Source organism: Ranitomeya variabilis, chromosome 2 (genome assembly GCF_051348905.1).
Source record: "Ranitomeya variabilis isolate aRanVar5 chromosome 2, aRanVar5.hap1, whole genome shotgun sequence".
Classification (NCBI taxonomy): Eukaryota; Metazoa; Chordata; class Amphibia; order Anura; family Dendrobatidae; genus Ranitomeya; species Ranitomeya variabilis.
In genome coordinates, this window is record NC_135233.1 from 997,854,830 (window position 1) to 997,879,160 (window position 24,331).

Below are 24,331 nucleotides of genomic sequence, written 5' to 3' on the forward strand. Positions count from 1 at the left end.
TTATACATTAACTTGTCTATGAGCTTCCTTATCCAAATGTATAAAGGTGTCCAACACATACAATGACTCCCAACAACCCGAGAACAGAGCGGTCAGTGCGTGACCACTACTCCATTCACTAGCAGTCACACTTGCGTACTGCTGCTGCTGTCGTCTCAGTAATGTAGTACAGCAGTGGTAAAGCATGTGTACGGCCACTTCATTCACATTGGGCACAGACGACTACTGTTCTTTGGCTAGGATGGAGGTTGACTGATGGGATCACTCTCTTATAACCTACCCTTCGGATTCACGATAAATGATGCTTGTGGAACAATTCTTTTAAACAGAAGGGAGTGAACTCACACAATATATATATACATACAGTGGCATGTAAAAGTTTGGGCACCCCTGGCCAAAATAAATTACTCTTATTGTGAACAGTTAAGCAAGTTGAAGATGAAATTATGTCTAAAAGGCCTAAAGTTAAAAATGACACATTTTCTTTGTATTGTAGGCAAAAACAAAACAATTATAGATTTTCCTCTTTTACATTTTGAAAATTACAAAAAGGAAAATTGGCCGATGCAAAAGTTTGGGCTCCCTGCATCACTAATACCCAGTAGCACTCCAATTTGCAAGTATCACAGCTTGTAAACACTTTCAATTCTTGTTTGAGGAATTTTCATCCATTCTTCCTTGGAAAATTCTTCCAGTTCTGTGGGTCGTCTTGCATGCACTGCTATTTTGAGTGAGGTCTAACCACAGATTTTCAATGATGTTCAGATGAGGGGACTGTGAGGGCCATTGTAAAACCTTCAGCTTGCTCCTTTTGAGGTAGTCTATTGTGGATTTTGACGTGTGTTTATTATCATTACACATTTATAGAAGCCACCCTCTTTTCAACTTCAGCTTTTTTACAGATGGTGTTAGGTTAGTATCTAGAATTTTTTGAAATTTCATCTAATCCTTTTTTCCCTGTACCAGTGAAATGCTCCCCATGCCACTGGCTGCAACATAACCCCAAAGCATGATTGATCTAATCCCATGTTTAGTGGTTGGTGAGATGTTCTTTTCCTGAAATTCTGTGCCCTTTTTTCTCCACACATACCTTTGATCATTTTGGCCAGTTCTATTTTAACCTCATCGGTCCACAGGACTTGTTTCCAAAATGCAAAAAGTTGTTTAGACATTCTTTTGCATTCTTCTGACCTGAATTTTATGGTTTTCTTCTGATGACTCTTCCATGAAGGCCATATTTGTGCAGGTGTCTCTGAACAGTAGAACAATGTACCACAACTCCAGAGTCTGCTAAATCTTTCTGAAGGTCTTTTGCAGTCAAGCGGGGGTTCTGATTTGCCTCTCTAGCAATGCTACAAGCAGCTCTCACTGAAATGTTGCTTAGTCTTCCAGGCATTATCTTGACCTCCACTGTTCCTGTTAGCTGAAATTCCTTAATTACATTTCAAACTGAGGAAAGGGCAACTTGAAAATGCTTTGCTATCTTCTTATAGCCTTCTCCTGCTTTGTGGGCCTCCACCATTTTTATTTTCAGAGTGCTAGGCAGCTGCTTTGAAGAACCCATGACTGCTATGGCACAAGGTTAGAGGAGGCTAGGTTTTTACAAGCTGGGAAATTTGCATCACTTAGCCTTTCTGAATGATGATAGTGAACAAGCCATGACCCTAAAAGGCTAATTAAGGTTTGAAACTTTGGTCAAAGTTATCTGAGCACACAAATCTCCAAGGATGCTCAAACTTTTGCATCGGCCCATTTTCTTTTTTGCAATTTCTAAAATGTAAAAGATGAAAATATATATTTTTAGAGTAAAATAGAAAGGAAATGTGTCATCTTTAACTTTAGCCTTTTTAGAGATCATTTTGTTTTCAACTTGCTTACCTGTTCACAGTAACATAATCTTGATCAGGGGCGTCCAAACTCTTACACGCCTCAGTATACATATATACTATATATATATATATATATATATATATATATATATATATATATATATATATATATATATATATATATAAAGTATATATATATATACATATATATATATATATATATATAAAGTATATATATATATATATATATATATATATATATACATATATATATATATATATATATATATATATATATATATATATATAATATATTTGAGTTGAAGTCTCTTTCTTTCTGCTTGTACAAAGATGTCTCAGGAGATTTGTGCAGTATTTACAGTAGGAATTACTCGGTATTTTTAAAGGGATTTTCTCAAGAATAAAGTACATTTTAATTAATGCATCTTAGAATAAAAATAACTCCACAATTGGATGTGAAAAATGTTCCTGTCCTGAGATAATCTTATAACGGTGCCCCTGCTGTGTACGGTGTAATGGCTGTCTGACCATGCAGGAACATGGTCTGATCATACCACAGCTCCTGGGCAGGAGAGGATGCAAAAGGATATACAGACAGGACAGTATGGGAGCGCAACTGATTCTTTCTGTGAGGTAAAACAACTTTTCAAACAGGCAGAAAAATGTTTTACCTCACAGAATTCAGCAGCTGCAGTCCTGACAGGTAATCAATCACCTCTCGTTAGGATCTGCCATTGATATCTGAGATGTGACCCAACTATTTTAAAGCAGAAGAAAAAAAAAAAGTCAATAGTCTTGTGTCTGTGACCAGAGGACAACATAGTTATGAATTGCTTTAGGCAGTAGCCAGCAAAAATGTAAATGAATCTCCGAACTGTAAGACATGTGGTAAGTGTGGACGTGAGAAAGATAAAGAAATCCGGTTGCTGCAGCGTTGCCCAGATCTCTGTAGATTGTATATACACAGATGGGCAAAGGTGAAGTTAGACATCAAAGGGAGTGTTCACTTTTGCACTTCCTTACGACATTCCAATAGATATTAGGCAGCTCTATCAATCCTTCCCTTCTCTTTTACAGCTTATGTATATGGCATTTCTGTATACCCTGGGAGCAGTGCATTGTGGGAGTCCACAGCCAGTATATACTGTATCCCAGGACAGGACCAGCAGATTCCGGATGTTCACTTTAGGCTGTGATACAGACCGCGCATGTAATATCCCATAATGATCTGGAACTCACCGACATATTCAGGCTGTCACTGTGCCGAGCAATCTCCGCAGCTTTTTCAAGTATCTATTAAAAAAAATGTGCTAGTTAATACCTTGGGTTCAGGCAACATCGAGATCCGTAATAACAATATAGAATAAGACAAATCACAAAGGAACGGAACCGCAGCTCTATGCGATTATGCCATACATAGACTAGGGGTGATCTGCAGGGTTGAACGGATGGAAGACTTTATGTAAGGTGGCTTCCAGTGACACCAGTAATGGAGTTCACGTCTGATGGTGAAGAACTACTGACCCCAGCTTAGTGGGTCTTACAACCATACACCTCCACAGTTGTCAGGCAAACGCATATTTAGCTGACTACCCTACATAAATGTACGATTAGCATAAATTTGTTTTCATGAAGAGAGGAAAGGAAGCCGCAATTAAAGCCTTCTGGCAGCAGCTTATTTCCACTGGCCTAAATGAGAGATAACGAGCGGCCACCGTTACAGAAAGCACCAAGGTTTGTGCTAACTTTCCTAAACTCATGAATGAAAGAAACATGCAGGACAAAGGTCACACAAATTAGACTAAAGTCTGTCTAATCTGACTAATTCGGCCAATTATTCAATGTTCTCCGTGCTCTTCTCTCCATAACTGATCTAAGACTAAGATCCTCCATATTCCTAACCTCCCAATTCCGTCTCCAAGACTTCTCTCATGCTGCATCAGTTCTGTGGAATGCACTACCCCAGATGATCCAATAAATCCATAGTCCCCACGTTTTTAAGATGCTCTAACACACATCGAGCTAATTCTCTCCTGTTCCCTCTTTCTACATTTTCCTCAGAATCTGCTCCCTCCTATTCATCTGCTTTAACATCCTGCATGCACCCAATAGCACTTGGTAGCTGTGCTTAGCAGCGTTCCATTCACGTATGCTGCCCGCTGCTTATCAAAACCATTTCCCCTGATGAACCCCGTATGGACAGACAAAAGGGGGGAAACGCATTGGGATGGGGTTTGCTGGGTGTAATGCTTTACTTGTATTGGTGCCCAAATTGGGCTGTACAACCTCTCTATCATGGGCAGTTTTGCATATTTACTTGTGTCTGACATTTTATAGATATATTGTGCCTCTAGGGTCATGCACGTATACCATGCCACTTGGGTTTATTTCATGACCTCCTTACCAATTTATTAGCCTCTAAACCTTTCTCTATTGGATTTATAAGGGTCTTTGTCTCCCTATATACATATGTAATTATTTTGAGGCTATAATTATAAGCCATTCTCTTTGCACATCATATAGAGACATTAATTACCCTATGCAAGGGAGCTTACAACATATCCATATAGAGACATATCCCTGCACAGCTCTCTGTTGATTAGACACAGTATTATTCATCTATACTTTGCACTTAAGCACTTTATTTGGGTGTTGGTGGTGGCTTGCTTAGGGAATCCTTTGAGGGTCAGGGTGGGTTAGTCGACGTAGAGCGGTGGCACCATTTCGTATACCAAGGGTGCCAACCTCCGCTGTTAAGAAGGGACATATCATGTAATACACAATCTATATCCCCTAGACCTTTCCTACTTGTAATTTACCTGTGCCAAAAATCCTTGGCATACATGGTAAATATTACTTTTTCATCCCAGACTGCATTTTTCTTGGGTTAGCCCATACTAGACCCTCTTATGCCCATTTTATTATAAATTAGGTTATTTTTAGTATCTTTTTTAATACATACCAATAAAAGTTATTTTTTAAGGGGTTTCTTTTTCCTTTGGTTTTCTTACATTAAAACCCTACAATATTGCTCTGGTTTTAGATAACTGCTTAGACAGAAACTAAGGCGTCCTCCGAAACGCGCGTCGGGGTGGTCCGGTGTGACCTTGTGTGTTCCCGCTGCTGCACTTTTGCAAGGTACTTATTATATACCTCCATGACTAATTTTTATGGATTTGTGTTAGCACAATTATGTGCATATCACTGTGTTGTGGGAATTTGTTCCATCTAACATGGGCACATACATTATGCGATGTTTACATTAAATTGGAGAGAAATATATATATTTTCCAGGATGGTCACACCGGCCTTTTGTGGATGTTGATTCTGTCTCTGTGTTTTTACCTCCCTGTTTGCCTTGTCCCTGATTCAATCATTAATAAAGTTTTGTAATTTTGTCTATAAGTTGGACTTTATGACTGTTTTCTCCTGGTTGTTGTTTGAATCGTGTTCTGCAGATGGTCCTGATTACCGTAGGTCCTATTTTATACCATGGGTAGTGTATGAGATATACTCTATATTTTTCTACATTTGGCTATTTACTGCCCTTAGGTATATTATGCTTGCTACAAAGGTTTTTTAGACAGATAATGGCTGTTGACCCCATCATGCCGCTTGTTTGACATGTACTATTTATTATAATGATGGCCTGACCATATATGACAAATACATTCAGAAAAGTTACAATAAAGTAATAAAAAACGTCAGATATTGGTGAGATTGGCTGAAAGTCTGATGTACATGGGGGCCTCCCACCTCTACCCTAACAGATGATGTCGGGGCAGAGAAGGATCTGGCACATTGGATGTCCGGGTGATATCCCACCACCAGAGGAGTCTGACAGTGGCTCTCTCATAGAGAAGATGTCAATGCTCGGAAAGGCAAAACAGTCCTGTGCACGGGGGAGCTGGGGTGATACTGCATTCGGCTGACAGCTATATCATGTATATGGCAGGCTTATCTCTCAATTTCCCATATAGAACACAGGAAAATTTGGCATAGATAAGCAAGTATGTCTTTGGGTGGGGTGTGGGAGAGGATGTGGGCAAGAATCGGGCAAAGTAGTCTTTGGCTGAACGGGCATTGGCATGACCGATATGTATGGTCATCTTATCACTGCATAGTCAGATACATTTGTCACTCAGAAGTCTTAAAGCAGTGGGTAACATCACGTTTACCAATGCACAAAAATTGCATAGACACCCTATACACGGACAAATAGGTTTATAATCAAGTTTTTTCCAGGCTCCCAAGGTTGAAATCGTGACAGCCTCACAGAAGATGGCAACCCAAGGATTTCTATATTTTGCTAATTAAAAAATTCAGATCACATCCTCATTAAAACGGGAATAATGCGCCATGCATTTTTACATAATACAAAGAACGCAGTCGTGACTTCAATTATCTTTTCACAGTCAGGGAACTGATAATTCCTCACAGTAGAAAATTATTACCTTGTCAAATGGAGGGTAATAAATGCCTACTTTAGAGTACTCCGTGAACTTAATGTGCAGTGCAGTGGCGTTCTCAGTGAAAGGATTGGTCCGGACCGTTCCCATGGGGTTCAGCATTTCTTCAAGTTCATCTGGAAGGAAAAAAAGACACATGAAAGTTAATTAGTTGTGTTAATTAAGACATGACGATTTCCCCAGGACAGTACATACTTACCAGGGAACGATGACCAGCCGTGCAGCACATGTTCACCTGTCTTCAGCTGTCCCTTATAGTCAAACACCATAGTGTTCACCCAGGCCACAGGAGAGTGCTGCGAAAGGCATATGTCACACATTATACAGAAGAACACACACAAAACCTCACACCACATCTAGTGTGCTATATTCCCAGTGACTTGCTGATTTCTAATTTCCAATGGTAACATATCACACATCGCGAGAGAAGTGAGCATCAAACTAATCCTACAGTTGGCATACCGGCACCGAGCCGAGGGTAGGTCACAAAGCAACAAAGAAACAGAAGGTCATAATATATAAGTAAAATCTATATTATATTATACATATTATAAATATATATTATGGCCTCTAGTATCTTTGTTGCTTTGTGACGTACTCTATAGGCTTGATAACAGTATGCCAACCATAGGTTTAATTTGATGCTCACTTCTCTCGCTATGTGTGATGACATGTTATCAATGGAGATTAGAAAAAAAATATATATATACAATATATACATATTAAAGCTGAACACTGCAGCTATGACACAAGGAAGAAGCAGAATCCAACAGCTGTGCTTTGTTTTCATAAAATTCCTTAACAAATCACTTTATTTTACAGGTGTCGGTGGCTTCACCCATAACACCATGTGGCCATTACAATCAGCCGCACGGTTCCACAGGTGAATCAGGTGTTCCTTTGCAAAATCAAGTGATTGTTTAACAAGCATTCCAAAAACTGCAATGGCTAATCGCTACAGTTTTTAGCTTCTCCGTTTGGCCTCATTGAGCATGATTCATCAAAGCTTCTATGCTAGAATTTTGTTGAAAATTTTGGGGCAACGTGAGGCTGCGCTAAAATGTTGCGCCTTTTGGCAGTCTCACACCTTTTTCGCCCGGCTCTGATACAGTTGGTGGAGGTGGGGGGCGGGACAGGGATGTGGCAATTCCCTCTCATCAAATTCATGATGTGGTGGCGTTCCTGACACCAGTCTCTGACTGAAGCAAAATTTGTGGCAAGCGCACACCACTTTTCAGAAGCGCCCCTCACTTCTTTGGACACATTAACAGGCGAGCGGCTGTAAATGGATCAGGAGCGTCAGACTCCATCACACCTCCTCATAAGCTGGTCTTGATGAATCGGGGGCCTTCATTATTTTGCACATTTTTGTATATAATACATTACCTCTAACAATTGCAGCTACCTACTAGAACACCAGTTACTTTGGGCAACGAAAGAATCAAAGTTTGGCTCTAGATTAAGCAGATCACATTTCATAGGATAGGTAGGTGGATACATTAAGAACTTTGTACAATATCGAAAATAAAAATAACTATGTTAAATGAACTATATTAACCCTTTCATTGCTTATATGGAATAGTCAAGACTGAACGAATGGCACAAGTAAAATGATAGACACAACACGCTGCACGTTAAAAACATTGCATCGAGACACATAGAGGTCCTTGACAAAGACTGCGTGTGGTCATGTGAACCGAGCATAGTCTGGTGGACTTGACCTTCAACTGCATTTTATATGGGTATTGCTATGTAAAGGCTGAAGATTTGGGGTGACTGCTGGTGATGGGTTATCACGGTGCGACATGTCTAGAAAAAACAAAAAAGGCATAAAAAATGAAGCAACAGCAGCGCATGACAGATGAAAAAGGTATTAAGCAAAAACAGTGGGCATCTGTCCACATCAGCTGACCATGGTCAAAAACAGTAAGCGGCTTTATGGATGGCACAAAATTGTAGACGATGTTAACAAGTGTGTGGCAAGAGGGAACTGATGTCCATGGGTGTGTGGCTTCTGGTTAGGAATACTGAACTGGCAAATTTTTAGGCATCCGACCTCCAGCCCTAAAGAATATCCTCAGTTGAGTTCTACGTAAGGTGACTATAACAAAGATACACAACTACGAAAAACATGTATTACAAGTTTTGGTACATTGGAGAATATGTTTGTATTCTTCAATCCACCTGTGATTCGGGGTAGATGCTCCAGTGGCCATCAGTCATTTTGTCTATGCAGACTGACAGCAATGGTGCTAAACTGGCATGGGACAACAGCAGCCAACCACAAGTCTCAGCAGTCACATGCCAGATTTATTTGTATTGTTTGGAAGCTGGAGAAAATATATAATTACCACTTTCCCCGCTTTCTTAATGGTTTGGTATTTGGGGTTAGAAGCTTTGATGTTTTTCTTTGTCTTGGTCTTGTCCAGTACGGCATAGATAGCCAGGCAGAGACGAGCCATTCGTGGGAGGTCACACACATAAATGTCGAATTCCAGAGTCTCGTTCCACAGATGATCGTTCTTTCCCGCTATTTCAGAGGTCATGAAGGATTTGCACAACAGTTCGGTGCCATGGAATAAGCCTGCCCGAACCACAACCTGAGGACACACAACAGATTCATTATCATGCACAATGAGAATATTTGGTGGAACATTCAGGTGTCCAGCATTCCTAAAAAGACTATCCCTTTAACTAAATTAAAGTCTCTCTTATAGGAGGGTAAATACAGTTGTGGCCAAAAGTATTGACACCCCTGCAATTCTGTCAGATAATACTCAGTTTCTTCCTGAAAATGATTGCAAACACAAATTCTTTGGTATTATTATCTTCATTTAATTTGTCTTAAATGAAAAAACACAAAAATAATTGTCTTAAAGCCAAATTGGATATAACTCCACACCAAACATAAAAAAGGGGGTGGACAAAAGTATTGGCACTGTTCGAAAAATCATGTGATGCTTCTCTAATTTGTGTAATTAGCAGCCCCTGTAACTTACCTGTGGCACCTAACAGGTGTTGGCAATAACTAAATCACACTTGCAGCCAGTTGACATGGATTAAAGTTGACTCAACCTCTGTCCTGTGTCCTTGTGTGTACCACATTGAGCATGTAGAAAAGAAAGAAGACCAAAGAACTGTCTGAGGACTTCAGAAACCAAATTGTGAGGAAGCATGAGCAATCTCAAGGCTACAAGTCCATCTCCAAAGACCTGAATGTTCCTGTGTCTACCGTGCGCAGTGTCATCAAGAAGTTTAAAGCCCATGGCACTGTGGCTAACCTCCCTAGATGTGGACGGAAAAGAAATAATTGACAAGAGATTTCAACGCAAGATTGTGCGGATGTTGGATAAAGAACCTCAACTAACATCCAAACAAGTTCAAGCTGCCCTGCAGTCCGAGGGTACAACAGTGTCAACCCGTACTATCTGTCGGCATCTGAATGAAAAGGGACTGTATGGTAGGAGACCCAGGAAGACCCCACTTCTTACTCCGAGACATAAAAAAGCCAGGCTGGAGTTTGCCAAAACTTACCTGAAAAAGCCTAAAACGTTTTGGAAGAATGTTCTCTGGTCAGATGAGACAAAAGTAGAGCTTTTTGGGTAAAGGCATCAACATAGAGTTTACAGGAGAAAAAAAGAGGCATTCAAAGAAAAGAACACGGTCCCTACAGTCAAAGATGGTGGAGGTTCCCTGATGTTTTGGGGTTGCTTTGCGGCCTCTGGCACTGGACTGCTTGACTGTGTGCATGGCATTATGAAGTCTGAAGACTACCAACAAATTTTGTAGCATAATGTAGGGCCCAGTGTGAGAAAGCTGGGTCTCCCTCAGAGGTCATGGGTCTTCCAGCAGGACAATGACCCAAAACACACTTCAAAAAGCACTAGAAAATGGTTTGAGAGAAAGCACTGGAGACTTCTAAGGTGGCCAGCAATGAGTCCAGACCTGAATCCCATAGAACACCTGTGGAGAGATCTAAAAATGGCAGTTTGGAGAAGGCACCCTTCAAATATCAGGGACCTGGAGCAGTTTGCCAAAGAAGAATGGTCTAAGATTCCAGCAGAGCATTGTAAGAAACTCATTGATGGTTACCGGAAGCGGTTGGTCGCAGTTATTTTGGCTAAAGGTTGTGCAACCAAGTATTAGGCTGAGGGTGCCAATACTTTTGTCTGGCCCATTTTTGGAGTTTTGTGTGAAATGATCAATGTTTTGCTTTTTGCTTCATTCTCTTTTGTGTTTTTTCATTTAAGACAAATTAAATGAAGATAATAATACCAAAGAATTTGTGATTGCAATCATTTTCAGGAAGAAACTGAGTATTATCTGACAGAATTGCAGGGGTGTCAATACTTTTGGCCACAACTGTAAGTGAATGCCCATGTATTACACAGATGGCAAGTGTCTTACAGAGCAGCTTTACATTCTGGTTCAAAAGGAGGGCTACGGAGACCCCAACTATGACCTCCATATACTTTAATTGAGTAAACTGACACATTGCCTTTTAGTAAAAGCTTTAATTAGCTGCATACGAATTAGCCCCTTAGTGACCCTCTAGGCAACAATGGCGTCCAAGTGTGTCTAGGAAAGCCATAGCAAAGATGAGAAAATAAAAATACAAGCGATTTATCAGTCTACTAATGACTGGGTGACGCTTACCGTATCTTCCGTGTTCAGTTTGCTCCCTTTTATTAGAGTAATCTTGTAGGTTTCATTTAAATCCCACACACTCTTAGATACCATCTACAGGAGAAACCAAACCAGCCATTAGGAAAGCTTATCTGTACAGAAGGAATAAAGTCAAACTTAAAGTGGCTCATTAAAAGGATTGTGCATTAAAAACAAGTTATCAATTACTTAATGGGGCTGCAGTGCGCATGCTCGACCGTTGCTCCATTTATTCCCTATGATGCTGCAGAGCGCATGCTCGACCGCTGCTCCATTTATTCCCTAAGGGGCTGCAGAGAGCATGCTTGATGGCTGCTTCATTTATTTCCTATGGGGCTGCAGAGCGCATGCTCGATCGCTGCTCCATTTATTCCCTATGGGGCTGCAGAGCGCATGCTCGATGGCTGCTCCATTTATTCCCTATGGGGCTGCAGAGCGCATGCTCGATCGCTGCTCCATTTATTCCCTATGAGGCTGCAGTGTGCATGCTCAATGGCTGCTCCATTTATTCCCTATGGGGCTGCAGAGCGCATGCTCAATGGCTGCTCCATTTATTCCCTATGGGGCTGCAGAGCGCATGCTCGATCGCTGCTCCATTTATTCCCTATGGGGCTGCAGAGCGCATGCTCGATGGCTGCTCCATTTATTCCCTATGGGGCTGCAGAGCACATGTTCGACCGCTGCTCCATTTATTCCCTATGGGGCTGTGGAGTGCATGCTCGATGGCTGCTCCATTTATTCCCTATGGGGCTGCAGAGTGCATGTTCGACCGCTGCTCCATTTATTCCCTATGAGGCTGCAGAGTGCATGCTCGATGGCTGCTCCATTTATTCCCTATGGGGCTGCAGAGTGCATGTTCGACCGCTGCTCCATTTATTCCCTATGGGGCTGCAGAGCGCATGCTCAATGGCTGCTCCATTTATTCCCTATGGGGCTGCAGAGCGCATGCTCGATGGCTGCTCCATTTATTCCCTATGGGGCTGCAGAGCACATGTTCGACCGCTGCTCCATTTATTCCCTATGGGGCTGTGGAGTGCATGCTCGATGGCTGCTCCATTTATTCCCTATGGGGCTGCAGAGTGCATGTTCGACCGCTGCTCCATTTATTCCCTATGAGGCTGCAGTGTGCATGCTCGATGGCTGCTCCATTTATTCCCTATGGGGCTGCAGAGCGCATGCTCGATGGCTGCTCCATTTATTCCCTATGATGCTGCAGAGCGCATGCTCGATGGCTGCTCCATTTATTCCCTATGGGGCTGCAGAGCGCATGCTCAATGGCTGCTCCATTTATTCCCTATGGGGCTGCAGAGCGCATGCTCGATCGCGACTCCATTTATTTCCTATGGGGCTGCAGAGCGCATGCTCGACCACTGCTCCATTTATTCCCTATGATGCTGCAGAGCGCATGCTCGACCACTGCTCCATTTATTCCCTATGGGGCTGCAGAGCGCATGTTCGACCGCTGCTCCATTTATTCCCTATGGGGCTGCAGAGCGCATGCTCGATGGCTGCTCCATTTATTCCCTATGATGCTGCAGAGCGCATGCTCGATGGCTGCTCCATTTATTCCCTATGGGGCTGCAGAGCGCATGCTCGATCGCTGCTCCATTTATTCCCTATGGGGCTGCAGTGCGCATGCTCGATGGCTGCTCCATTTATTCCCTATGGGGCTGCAGAGTGCATGCTCAACCACTGCTCTATTTATTCCCTATGGGGTTGCAGAGCGCATGCTCGATCGCTGCTCCATTTATTCCCTATGGGGCTGCAGTGCGCATGCTCGATGGCTGCTCCATTTATTCCCTATGGGGCTGCAGAGTGCATGCTCAATCGCTGCTCCATTTATTCCCTATGGGGCTGCAGAGCGCATGCTCGACCGCTGCTCCATTTATTCCCTATGGGGCTGCAGAGCGCATGCTCGATGGCTGCTCCATTTATTCCCTATGGGGCTGCAGAGCACATGCTCGACCGCTGCTCCATTTATTCCCTATGGGGCTGCAGAGCACATGCTCGATGGCTGCTCCATTTATTCCCTATGAGGCTGCAGAGCGCATGCTCGATGGCTGCTCCATTTATTCCCTATGAGGCTGCAGTGTGCATGCTTGACCGCTGCTCCATTTATTTCCTATGGGGCTGCAGAGCGCATGCTCGACCACTGCTCTATTTATTCCCTATGATGCTGCAGAGCGCATGCTCGATCGCTGCTCCATTTATTCCCTATGGGGCTGCAGAGCGCATGCTCGATGGCTGCTTCATTTATTCCCTATGAGGCTGCAGTGCGCATGTTCGACCGCTGATCCATTTATTCCCTATGAGGCTGCAGAGCACATGCTCGACGGCTGCTCCATTTATTCCCTATGAGGCTGCAGTGCGCATGCTCGACGGCTGATCCATTTATTCCCTATGGGGCTGCAGAGCGCATGCTTGACCGCTGCTCCAGTTGCTCATTTTCATGATTACTATTGATTTAGGAAATAAAAATGACAATGATGGTTACTCTAAAGTCCTGCTCACCATTCAATAGAGACATTCCTGTAAAATTATTCATTACACTGATCAGGTTACTCACAGAAGCACCACGAGTTTTGGGGGGCAACGGCAAGGGTGGCGCAGATGGTTTCCTCCTCACTGCAAGTTCAATGGCGCTCATTTCTTGGTCAAACATCTTCTTAATATTACAGCACTCAACTAGTGTGAGCCGAGGAGGCGTCTTATTCAATACACAGCTTGTGATATACTGGAAATCAGAGGGAGACATATTGGTAAAGCATCTTCCAGATCAAAGATTACGTGTTAGAAACAAAGTGCACATAAATATTTGTCATTTACAAAGAAAGCACAGGATCATTAATGTCTCTGTAGGACACATCTTAATGTTATGGCATGTTCACAAGGTTCGGATTAGCACGAGGCCATGGAGACTCAGCGGATTGTCGTGTGAATCCGTACGGTGAATGGCTCGCATCATTTAATGCAGCTAATCCGGCACCAAAACTGCAACAATCATTTTTATGCTGCAGAGTTTACAATGTTCATGTTTGGTAATCCACTTTTTTTCCCTGAAGCATGAGAACGAGGCACACAACACTCTGAACATGTACTGGAGGGAGAATGTGACTGGATTCTGTGCAGTTCCTAGTGAAGAGCGAACGCGCTTGGATAAGGTGTTATCTGAGCATGCTCGGGTGCTAATACAGTGTCTTCGGCATGCTCGGAAAATATGTTCGAGTCCCCACAACTGCATATCTTGCAGGGTAACCCCTGCATGTGTTGTGGCTGTCGAACAGCCGTGAGACATGCAGCTGTGGGGACTCGGACATATTAATCCAGCACGCCAAAGACACTCGGTTAGCACCCGAGCATGCTCAGATAACACATTATCCCAGCACTAATTTCCACGTCAAAATCCTGACTTGTCATAGGAAATGTGCCCATTATTGAAAACTTGGCACAAAAACAATTGGTGATCAATCCCGTGTTCACATGGCACATCCACTGCAGATTTCCCCATGACAAATCTGGTAAAATCACAGTGAGGTCGGGTGCCAGACTCAAGTTTTGCCATTATGGCTTCTTCTCTTTTGAAACTCTGGGTAGGGCAGGTGACCTCACCATGATTTTATACGCGTATTGTAACATGTTTTTCTCTTGTGAGTATAATAAAAGATTTCCTGCTCTCAACCAATTTCCACAGAGCTCCACCATTGGGAACACGTGTCCCTACTCTGTCTTGTGTTGCGGTAGGCGAAACGGGAGACATCTGAAACTTGTTGGTGGATTCGATACGGATTACTAAACACCTGATTTGTACCTATGCTTGAATGAAGGTATGCATGAAATCATCCGAGTCCCTTCTACTCGGAAATGCAAAGCTGTGAAGGTCAGGGAAGTCCTAATCTGCGCGACTTTCAGGTTTATCCATCCTAGCTGCGCTGTTGCACTGGCACTGACCCGTAGAAGCGCTATTCAGCGCGAAACGGCCCGTCGTCCTCGCACTCCACTGCCCTCCCTCCAGCTGAAGATGTCATTTTACAAGTTTGTCTAATAAAGCATGGAATTTATTTGGTGAGTGCCACCTTTTTCACTCTTTTGGATAATACATCATTGTTTCTTCTATGGTGAGCACCCGAAGATTTGGGTAATTGAACCAAAGCGGTATTGTTTTCAGCATTGTTTATTCATTTCTGACAACCAGCGGCGGTGCTCTGCTTTCTTGAGCTTTGTGAGATTCTTGTTTGATACAGAGTTGTCCAATATTCTTTTGTCACACTTGCAGCTATTTAATATCATTTTTCACCACCACATTATTGGCTTGATTAATAGAAAATGACCCTTCATGTTCAACACTCACCTGGAACTGTATTAAAGGATAGTCCCCAAACACATACTCCAGTCTCCCTATGACCTGAAGAACATAATCTTCTGGATCCACATCCTCATCTTCTCGACCATGGATGGTTAACCTTTTGCGAATAGCTAATTCAATCAACTTTATAGGGGTTAGGTTTGGGGATACTTGGAAGCTGAAGACATCCTGTAAGGATAAAAATAAGACACAAACAATAAAAGTGCTGAGAAAGCAAATGGGAAGTATCATAAAAACGGACCAAGGTCGCTCTACGATCAATCAATTCTATTAGCGTTTGGACTTCTGTACACTGAATCCAGACTTGGTCACAATATGTTACTAAGAAGTGAATATTACAACATGGTTTAGGTCCAGTTCACATCCGATTTATGATGTTCGCTTAGTATATAATGTAAGAAACCTCCCGATGTACAAGCTATGTGTGTCCATGGGCTTTCACTAGCCCAATGGGGGTCAAAGAGCGATCATATCATCTTCATATGGTCAGTATATTCTGGTATACCAAAGAAAAACTACAGAATAATGAGTTTTCCCAATAATCTAACCCCACATACATACAATGATGTTCTTCAGCTCCTTACTGTGGAATTTATGCAATTATTTGCTTTACTACAGAAAAAAAAGTATAAAATCTCATTGTACCTGGCAGTTTTCAAAGTGGATGGCCACCACCAAGTTTCCACCAAATAACTTGTCCTGAATGTGATCTTGTCCTAAATGTTGTCCTGCAGGCTCAAGTTCAGGAGGGAAAGTGCATTTAAGCCATTCCATCCAGGTGAGACTAAGCATGGACTGGATCTTGTCTTCACTGATTTTTCTCATCTTACTACGAAATTCCTTGACCTCGTTATCCTTAAGGGCATCAAATTCATGGAGACCTGTATCAATAAATGAATGAAAAAAAAAAATCAGATAAAACAGCGGTCTGGGTTAAATTAAAGACCAAAATATTACATTTAATTCTTAGTTAAAACTGCTATTGAGCATAGGCTATTAATTCTTCAAGGTTTAAAAAAAAAAAACATTAAACGAAACGACACATGAAGTAATGCTAATCAGCCACCAGTTTTTTTTCTACCCCATATAAGAGCAGCATAATATAGGAGCAAAGACCCTGCTTAGCTCTGTGTTAGCTCTCCTATGCTGTGTTGCTCTGCTGTACTGTGTTAGCTCTCCTGTGCTGTGTTGCTCTGCTGTACTGTGTTAGCTCTCCTGTGCTGCTCTGCTGTACTGTGTTAGCTCTCCTGTGCTATGTTGCTCTGCTGTACTGTGTTCGCTCTCCTGTGCTGTGTTTCTCTGCTGTACTGTGTTAGCTCTGCTATGCTGTGTTGCTCTGCTGTACTGTGTTAGCTCTCCTGTGCTATGTTGCTCTGCTGTACTGTGTTAGCTCTCCTGTGCTGTGTTGCTCTGCTGTACTGTGTTAGCTCTGCTATGCTGTGTTGCTCTGCTGTACTGTTAGCTCTCCTGTGCTGTGTTGCTCTGCTGTACTGTGTTAGCTATGCTATGCTGTGTTGCTCTGCTGTACTGTGTTAGCTCTCCTGTGCTGTGTTGCTCTGCTGTACTGTGTTAGCTCTGCTATGCTGTGTTGCTCTGCTGTACTGTGTTAGCTCTCCTGTGCTGTGTTGCTCTGCTGTACTGTGTTAGCTATGCTATGCTGTGTTGCTCTGCTGTACTGTGTTAGCTCTCCTGTGCTGTGTTGCTCTGCTGTACTGTGTTAGCTCTGCTATGCTGTGTTGCTCTGCTGTACTGTGTTAGCTCTCCTGTGCTGTGTTGCTCTGCTGTACTGTGTTAGTTCTGCTATGCTGTGTTGCTCTGCTGTACTGTGTTAGCTCTGCTATGCTGTGTTGCTCTGCTGTACTGTGTTAGCTCTCCTGTGCTGTGTTGCTCTGCTGTACTGTGTTAGCTCTGCTGTGCTAGCTTTGCCATGCTGTGTTAGTAAGCTCTGCAGTATTGTATTAGCTCTGCTATGCCAGCTCTGCTATGCTGTGTTAGTTAGCTCTGCTGTACAGTGTTAGATCTGCAGTATTGTGTCAGCTCTGCTGTTTTGCATCCTTTCAATTATAGCAAGCTCTGGAGGCAGACTCTGTGTTAGCTCTGCTGTACGGTGTTAGTTAGCTCTGCTGTACTATGTCAGTTCTGCTGTACTGCTTCCTTTCATTTATAATAAGCTCTGGAGGCAAATTCGCAGAAAGATCTATGACCCGCCCATAGATCTTAACAGTTTATTTGCATATACGGAAAAACATGGATTTTTCTGTTGTAAGACATCAGATCACAGATATCAAGGTATCATTGTATTCAGCTTCATATGACCTACATACCCATATAGACAGCTTAGAAGGGTTGACCCTACTGACAGAATCCCTTTAAGGATCCAATCAAATATTTGCAAGCAGAGATTCTGAAAACTGGGAGGACTTATTATTATTATTACTTATTATTATAGTGCCATTTATTCCATGCCACTTTACATGTGAGGAGGGGTGTACATAATAAAAAACAAGTACAAAAACCTTAAACAATACAAGTCACGACTGGTACAGGAGAGAGGACCCTGCCCGCGAGGGCTCACAATCTACTTATTAACTCTTTCCTTGTATAATGAATAAACTTTATATTTTGAAATTGTAAGACTTCAATATGGCAAAGACCTTCACCTTTTAACCATAGCACTTTTCAGAATCGCACATTGCAGATATTAAACTGATTGAGGCGACGTGTACTAAACTAGGATAGTACATTAGCAGATAAATAACGTAAGACGCACACAGTTTTGCCATTTTCTTTGTTTTTATATATACACACGTTAGTTATTCTTCTATGGAATACAACCTTCCTAAAGGCCATTGTGTAATCAGATTTCAATACTATTGACGGCTCTTATGAGTAATCGCTAGTCTGTGACGGTTTAAGGGGTTAGGCAGAAAGGGCATTTTACTGTGGGTCCCATACTTCAAAGAGGCTTCTTGGATGAAAATGTCATCCATATGGTTACAATACACAACCAAAGATGTTATTTGGGGGGACATTATAGAGACGTGAATGCCAATTTATACTACAATTCCAAACAGGGTTGTCTTGGATTTATTAAATGCAAAGGAAAATACAGAAATAAGTTACGTTTCTGCTCCTTGAATGGTATAAACATATCTGTAGTTTCATTTTAAGATATACAAAAGAAACCCCAAAGGTTAAGTTATGTCATAGTCACCATTTACAGTGGAAGCCGATGTGTGGTGCTGAATGTCATATGATGGATATATGAAACCAGGGCCGGGACAAGGGGCAGGCACCCACCTAGGGCATTCCCTATTGCCGACCCGAGGGGGGCGCACTCTGGTTCCTTGCTGATTACCTCCCGCCGCAGGTATTCAGCACAGTGAAGGCCGGGCGCAGGCACACAGGAGAGCAGTGTCAGTCACTGACATCGCTCACCCCTCTCTCTGCTTGCACCCCGGCCATCGCTCCCTCCCCGCACTCAGTTGTATTTGCGCCAGTAAGACACCTCCCTGGTCCTCCTTGTTGGAGAAGGCACACGCAGAGATGTCGAACGGCGCAATGAAGTGAGGTCATCGCGCCCAATGCAGCACAGAGGAGACAGGAGCCAAGATTAGGTGAGTATACGTTTTCTTTTTTCCCAATTCTTATATTTGTAAATGCTGTACGGGGAACCATCAGATGAGGAGCTGTGCGGGGTGGCTATGAGATGAGGAGCTGTGCGGAGAGTCATGAGATAAGGGGCTGTGCAGGGGGAGTATAAGATGAGGAGCTGTGCAGCAGGTAACGAGATAAGGGGCTGTGCAGAGTGGGCTAAGAGATGAGGGTCAGTGTAGGGGACAATGAGATGAGGAGCTGTGCAAGGGGGGCTATGAGATGAGGGGATGTGCGGGGGGCTATGAGATGAGGGGCTGTGCAGAGGGGGCTAAGAGATGAGGGTCTGTGTAGGGGACAATGAGATGAGGAGCTGTGCAAGGGGGGCTATGAGATGAGGGGATGTGCGAGGGGCTACGAGATGAGGAACTGTGCGGAGGGTCATGAGATAAGGTGCTGTGCAGGGGGGCTATGAGATGAGGAGTTGTGTGGGGGGCCATGAGATGAGGGGCTGTGCAGGGGGGTCATGAGATGAGGGGTTGTGCAGGGGGACTATGAGATGAGGAGCTGTGTGGAGGGCCATGAGATGAGGTGCTGTGCAGGTGGGCCATGAGATGTGGGGTTGTGCAGCGGGACTATGAGATGAGGATCTGTGTGGAGGGCCATGAGATGAGGGGCTGTGCAGGGGGACTATGAGATGAGGATCTGTGTGGAGGGCCATGAGATGAGGGGCTGTGCAGGGGGACTATGAGATGAGGATCTGTGTGGAGGGCCATGAGATGAGGGGCTGTGCAGGGGGACTATGAGATGAGGAGCTGTGGGGAGGGCCATGAGATGAGGGGCTGTGCAGGGGGACTATGAGATGAGGAGCTGTGGGGAGGGTCATGAGATAAGGTGCTGTGCAGAGGGGCTATGAGATGAGGAGCTGTGTGGGGGGCCATGAGATGCGGGGCTGTGCAGGTGGGCCATGAGATGAGGGGGGCATTAGATGAAGGGCTGTGCAAGGGTGGGTATTAGATGAGGTGCTGTGAAGGGGGCCATGAGATGAGGGGCTGTGTGAAAGGTCATGAGATGAGGAGCTGTTCGGGGGGGGGGGGGGGGGACAGCAAATAGGACTGTGCAGGGGACAGCAAAGTATATGAGTGGCTGCACTGACCATTCTATATATGGGGCTGTGGAGGACATTATACTGGGGGATGTAGTGAATATCATACTATGTGGGATGATTTGGAGGACATAATACTGTAAGAGGTGCTGGGAAGCCATCACACTAAACATGGGGGGCTGTTTTGGACATCATCCTACATATGGGGGCTGTGGAGGACTTCATACTATAGCTGGGGGGCTGTGGTGACCATACTATATACTGGGGTTTGTTGTGGATATCATACCATATGGGTGGCTATGGTGACCATCATACTGTGCTGGAGGACAGTGTGTGGAGTGGTTACAGTTTCAAGAGGGTAGCATGGGGGGCAATAAGAGGGCATAGTGTAAAGAGAGGGAACAGAATGGATATGGAGAGGGGACAGGGTGAAATGGGGGCATAATATGGAGTGAGGTTAGCATGGTGGGGGGACAGTGTGGATGGAGATATAGAGAGTGCAATGGAAAATTAGAGAGGGGACAGTCATGGTATAGGCTGTGGTTCATAAGGGATGACAGTGAGGCGTTTATACTATAGGAGGCTTATTTAGGGTACAGTATGGACAGATTTTTTATTCAGAGGGAACTTGAGCAATACTTGTATTTTTAAGGGCACCGTTTGGGGATGTACAGCAGAAGATCGGAGAAGAGGCAGGTCTGCAGAGACGAGCTCTGCATGTGAAAAGTCATCATGGCATCTAGACAAGATGGAGATGAAAACAACTACACGATTCTAGAGAAGATGTCCTCTATAAGGTACCTGGATGTAAATATTTATTTGTTATACTGACTATGTCACATCGGTTCTGTGGTTCCTGTATTGTCCGCAGTCTGATGATGGCTGGTAGCAACAACTCCCAGTATCTCCTTACCTATTGTTAAGTACATAGTGGTAGTTTTGGGATTGTAGGTTCATGCGAGAGAATTCTTTATGGGCTGACTTGACATTACAGTTGATCATTGTATTAAGCTTGGTTCTTGTACTCAAGTACTTGTGGTTCTGGTGATGTATTCATGTACTAACGGTGGTTCTAGTGGTGTATTACTTTACTGATGGTACTTCTGGCGACGTAGTCATGTACTGATGGCAGTTCTAGTGATGCATTCATGCACTAAAATGACATTACATGAATACACCACCAGAACCACCATCAGTTTTGTGCAAGCTGCATTTGTCCCATGACAGACGCAAAACCAAACGTATCCCTTTATCTATAATGGATCTGTTTATCTTCCATTAGGTTATCTACCAAATGCTGGGCACCTTAATTAAAACTAAACAGCCCCATTATAATTAAGTTACATTAGTTTCCATGACTATCCTTAGGCTTGTTATTAAAAATACAAGACATCAGGGATGGATATCGCTGTTTTTCCTCTGTATAGTGTAAATGTTCTGCAAAAAAAATGATTTATTTTATATCTAACTTCAAAATTGTTATCACATCCCTATAGTGCACCACTTTTTTTTAACTTTTGCTATATTTTTTTGTGAAAAAAGTAACAATTCCAGAGGAAGTGGTCATCAGAGCTTGTAACCTATCCCAACGGTGGTGCAGTTGGGGGGTGCTTGTACTGGTCTTGTTACCATAATCTCTAAAACATTCCTCTACTTTGGTGGTGGAGCACCATTGGCTTACTTTGCCTAGGGCACCAAAATACCATTTCCCGGTCCTGAACGCAATGGACTCTGCTTATTTATTAAGGGTTCCTTAGAGGAGAATACAGCGAAATTCTACTAGATAAAGGGGTATTCCTGTCTCATACATTTATGCCGTAAAAGTACAGTAGATATGGATGGGTTCCTCTTCTAGGACCTGCATCTATCTTCAGAATACGGCCCTATCATGCTATGGTCAGTGAAAAGGTGGTTTGAATAGCCATAGAAGTTACAGATATGCCATAAATATTCTAGACGAGAATACTCCTTTACCTGTGAGGAGTATGCATTTGAGTCGCTGTCTAAATTATAATCAGCATTTGTTTTCATGCTTGAAGACAAACAGAATTAATTATTACTGTTCCCACAGCGGAAGTTACCCAGTTTTTTCAGACTTCTCAGAGTAAATACACATTGGAAAGATATCCAACCAATTCTCCGCACCAAATAGCACAGGTTTTGCTCTGGATTTAATGCAGATTTTTTTTTTCAGTGAAAATCTGCAGTTTTTCTCACTTTACACTGCCGTTGAGACTACCTAAAATCACATCTGCAATGCTGGCACCATAATATGCATTTTGTAGATGGATTTTCACTTTGGTGAACATGACCTTAAACCCTTCATGACAGAGGTATTTTCGTCTTTGCTTTTTCGTTTTTTTGCTCCCCTTCTTCCCAGATCCATAACTTTTTTTTATTTTTCAGTCAAAATGGCCATGTGAGGGCTTGTTTTTGAGGGACAAGTTGTACTTTTGAACAACACCATTGGTTTTAACATATCGTGTACTGGAAAATGAGAAAAATTGCAAAAAAAGTGCAATTCCAGTTGTTTTTTGGTCTTTTTTTAATCATGTTCACTAAATGCTAAAAACTGACTTGCCATTATGATTTTCCAGGTCATTACAAATTCATAGACACCAAACATGTCTAGGTTTTTTTATTATTTAAGTGGTGAAAAAAACAAATCCACACTTTGCTTAAAAAAAAAATGGCGCCATTTTTTGAGACCTATATCGTCTCCATCTTTCATGATCTGGGGCTCAGTGAGAGCTTATTTTTTGCGTGCCGAGCTGATGTTTTTATTGATACCATTTTGGTGCAGATACGATGTTTGATCGCCCGTTATTGCATTTTATTGCAATGTAGCAGCGACCAAAAAAACAGAATTCTGAAGTTTTGAATTTTTTCACGTTACACCGTTTAGCGATCGGGTTAATTATTTATTTATATTGATAGATCGGGTGATTCTGAATGAGGCAATACCAAATATATGTATATTTGATTTTTTTTTTATTGTTTTATTTTGAATGGGGCGAAAGGGGGTGATTTGAACTTTCATATTTTTTTATTTAATTATTTTTAAAAACTTTTTTTTGTTACTTTTTGCATGCTTCAATAGCCTCCATGGGAGACTAGAAGCTGCAGTTGTTTGATCAGCTCTGCTACACGCAAGCGATGATCAGATCACCTGTGTGCAGCAGAAATCCTCACTTGCTATGAGCGCGGACTACCGGGTGGCGCTCATAGCAATCCGACTATGACAACCATAGAAACCTGCTGGAGATGTCTGGTTGTCATGCCAACCCATCGGTGACCCACGATCATATGACGGGGTCACCAATGGTTGGGATTTCCGGCGCACTCCCGGTAAGTGTGAGTTAAATGCCCCTGTCAGAGGGATTCCGACGTGGGTGTACTATTACGCCCAATGTCGGAAAGGGGTTAAAGAGGTAATTTCATGTTATTAACTTGCTGTAATTTCTTAGACATTATGAAAATAAGCAAGTTTGCAATTACCTTTCTTTTTCTATCTGTTATCACTTTCTTGCTGTGTGAGCTTTTATCTATCATAGTGTACAGCTGTGTTTTTCTTTCACAGTGGACAGCTGGAGAAAGCTGACTGGTATGTTAGGCGTTAACCCCTCTCCTGGAATATAAATACTGTGCAGGCTTAACCAGGGTCTGGAGGGCAAACTCTAGGGAGGAGCTTTCCCTCAAAACTCTGGCCAAACATACACAGTAATTACAATAAAGGAGAGGGGTTAACTCCTAACATATCAGTCAGCTCTCTCCAGCTCATTGATTTCTTTACAGCAGTTATTTGATCACCTCACTCCACTTCAGCTCTTGACCGCTCTCATCAGTCCTGCAGAATCACAATTTCCTGGCATTCAGAATGATCAGTTTCCACTGTAGTTCTCCTAATCAAGGTGCTCACTGTCTCTGTGCATGTTCAAATTCCCTGTTATGTCTATATGTTAATATACCGATGATTGTGTAGACTCCGAATAAACACTCACAGACCATTAATGTGTAGTAGTAGAATGAGGCTGCTTACCAGAACTGTCACTCAGGAAGGGGCATCCGCCCCACCAAGTAGTCAAGAAGTAAGGAGAATGCAGAACTGCGAGCTGCTCAAGAGACAACTTGAGAAGCCTTTTAATCAAATACTCCTAAATATACTTTCTTTAAAGCAGGATATATCAAGAATAAGCAGAGTTAGTACTCTGGTCCTAAGGCATGACAGAGTTAAAATTGATAGAACGATTGTGCACATAGGTGCAGGTTCCTAGTGGTTCCAGAC

At 42.9% G+C, this 24,331-nt stretch overlaps 1 protein-coding gene across 2 annotated transcripts in view; it reads right to left on the reverse strand.

Moving 5' to 3' along the window:
* Window positions 1-24,331, reverse strand: part of PIK3CB (phosphatidylinositol-4,5-bisphosphate 3-kinase catalytic subunit beta) — a 180,424-nt gene that overhangs the window by 37,249 nt on the left and 118,844 nt on the right. For both annotated transcript variants that reach the window (XM_077291135.1, XM_077291136.1), the window contains 8 exons: window positions 15,993-16,228; window positions 15,333-15,515; window positions 13,551-13,718; window positions 10,976-11,059; window positions 8,671-8,919; window positions 6,519-6,615; window positions 6,305-6,435; window positions 3,090-3,143 (listed from right to left, as the gene is read on the reverse strand). In XM_077291135.1, coding sequence (XP_077147250.1) covers window positions 3,090-3,143; window positions 6,305-6,435; window positions 6,519-6,615; window positions 8,671-8,919; window positions 10,976-11,059; window positions 13,551-13,718; window positions 15,333-15,515; window positions 15,993-16,228 — 1,202 coding nt within the window. The remainder of the gene's footprint in view (window positions 1-3,089; window positions 3,144-6,304; window positions 6,436-6,518; window positions 6,616-8,670; window positions 8,920-10,975; window positions 11,060-13,550; window positions 13,719-15,332; window positions 15,516-15,992; window positions 16,229-24,331) is intronic.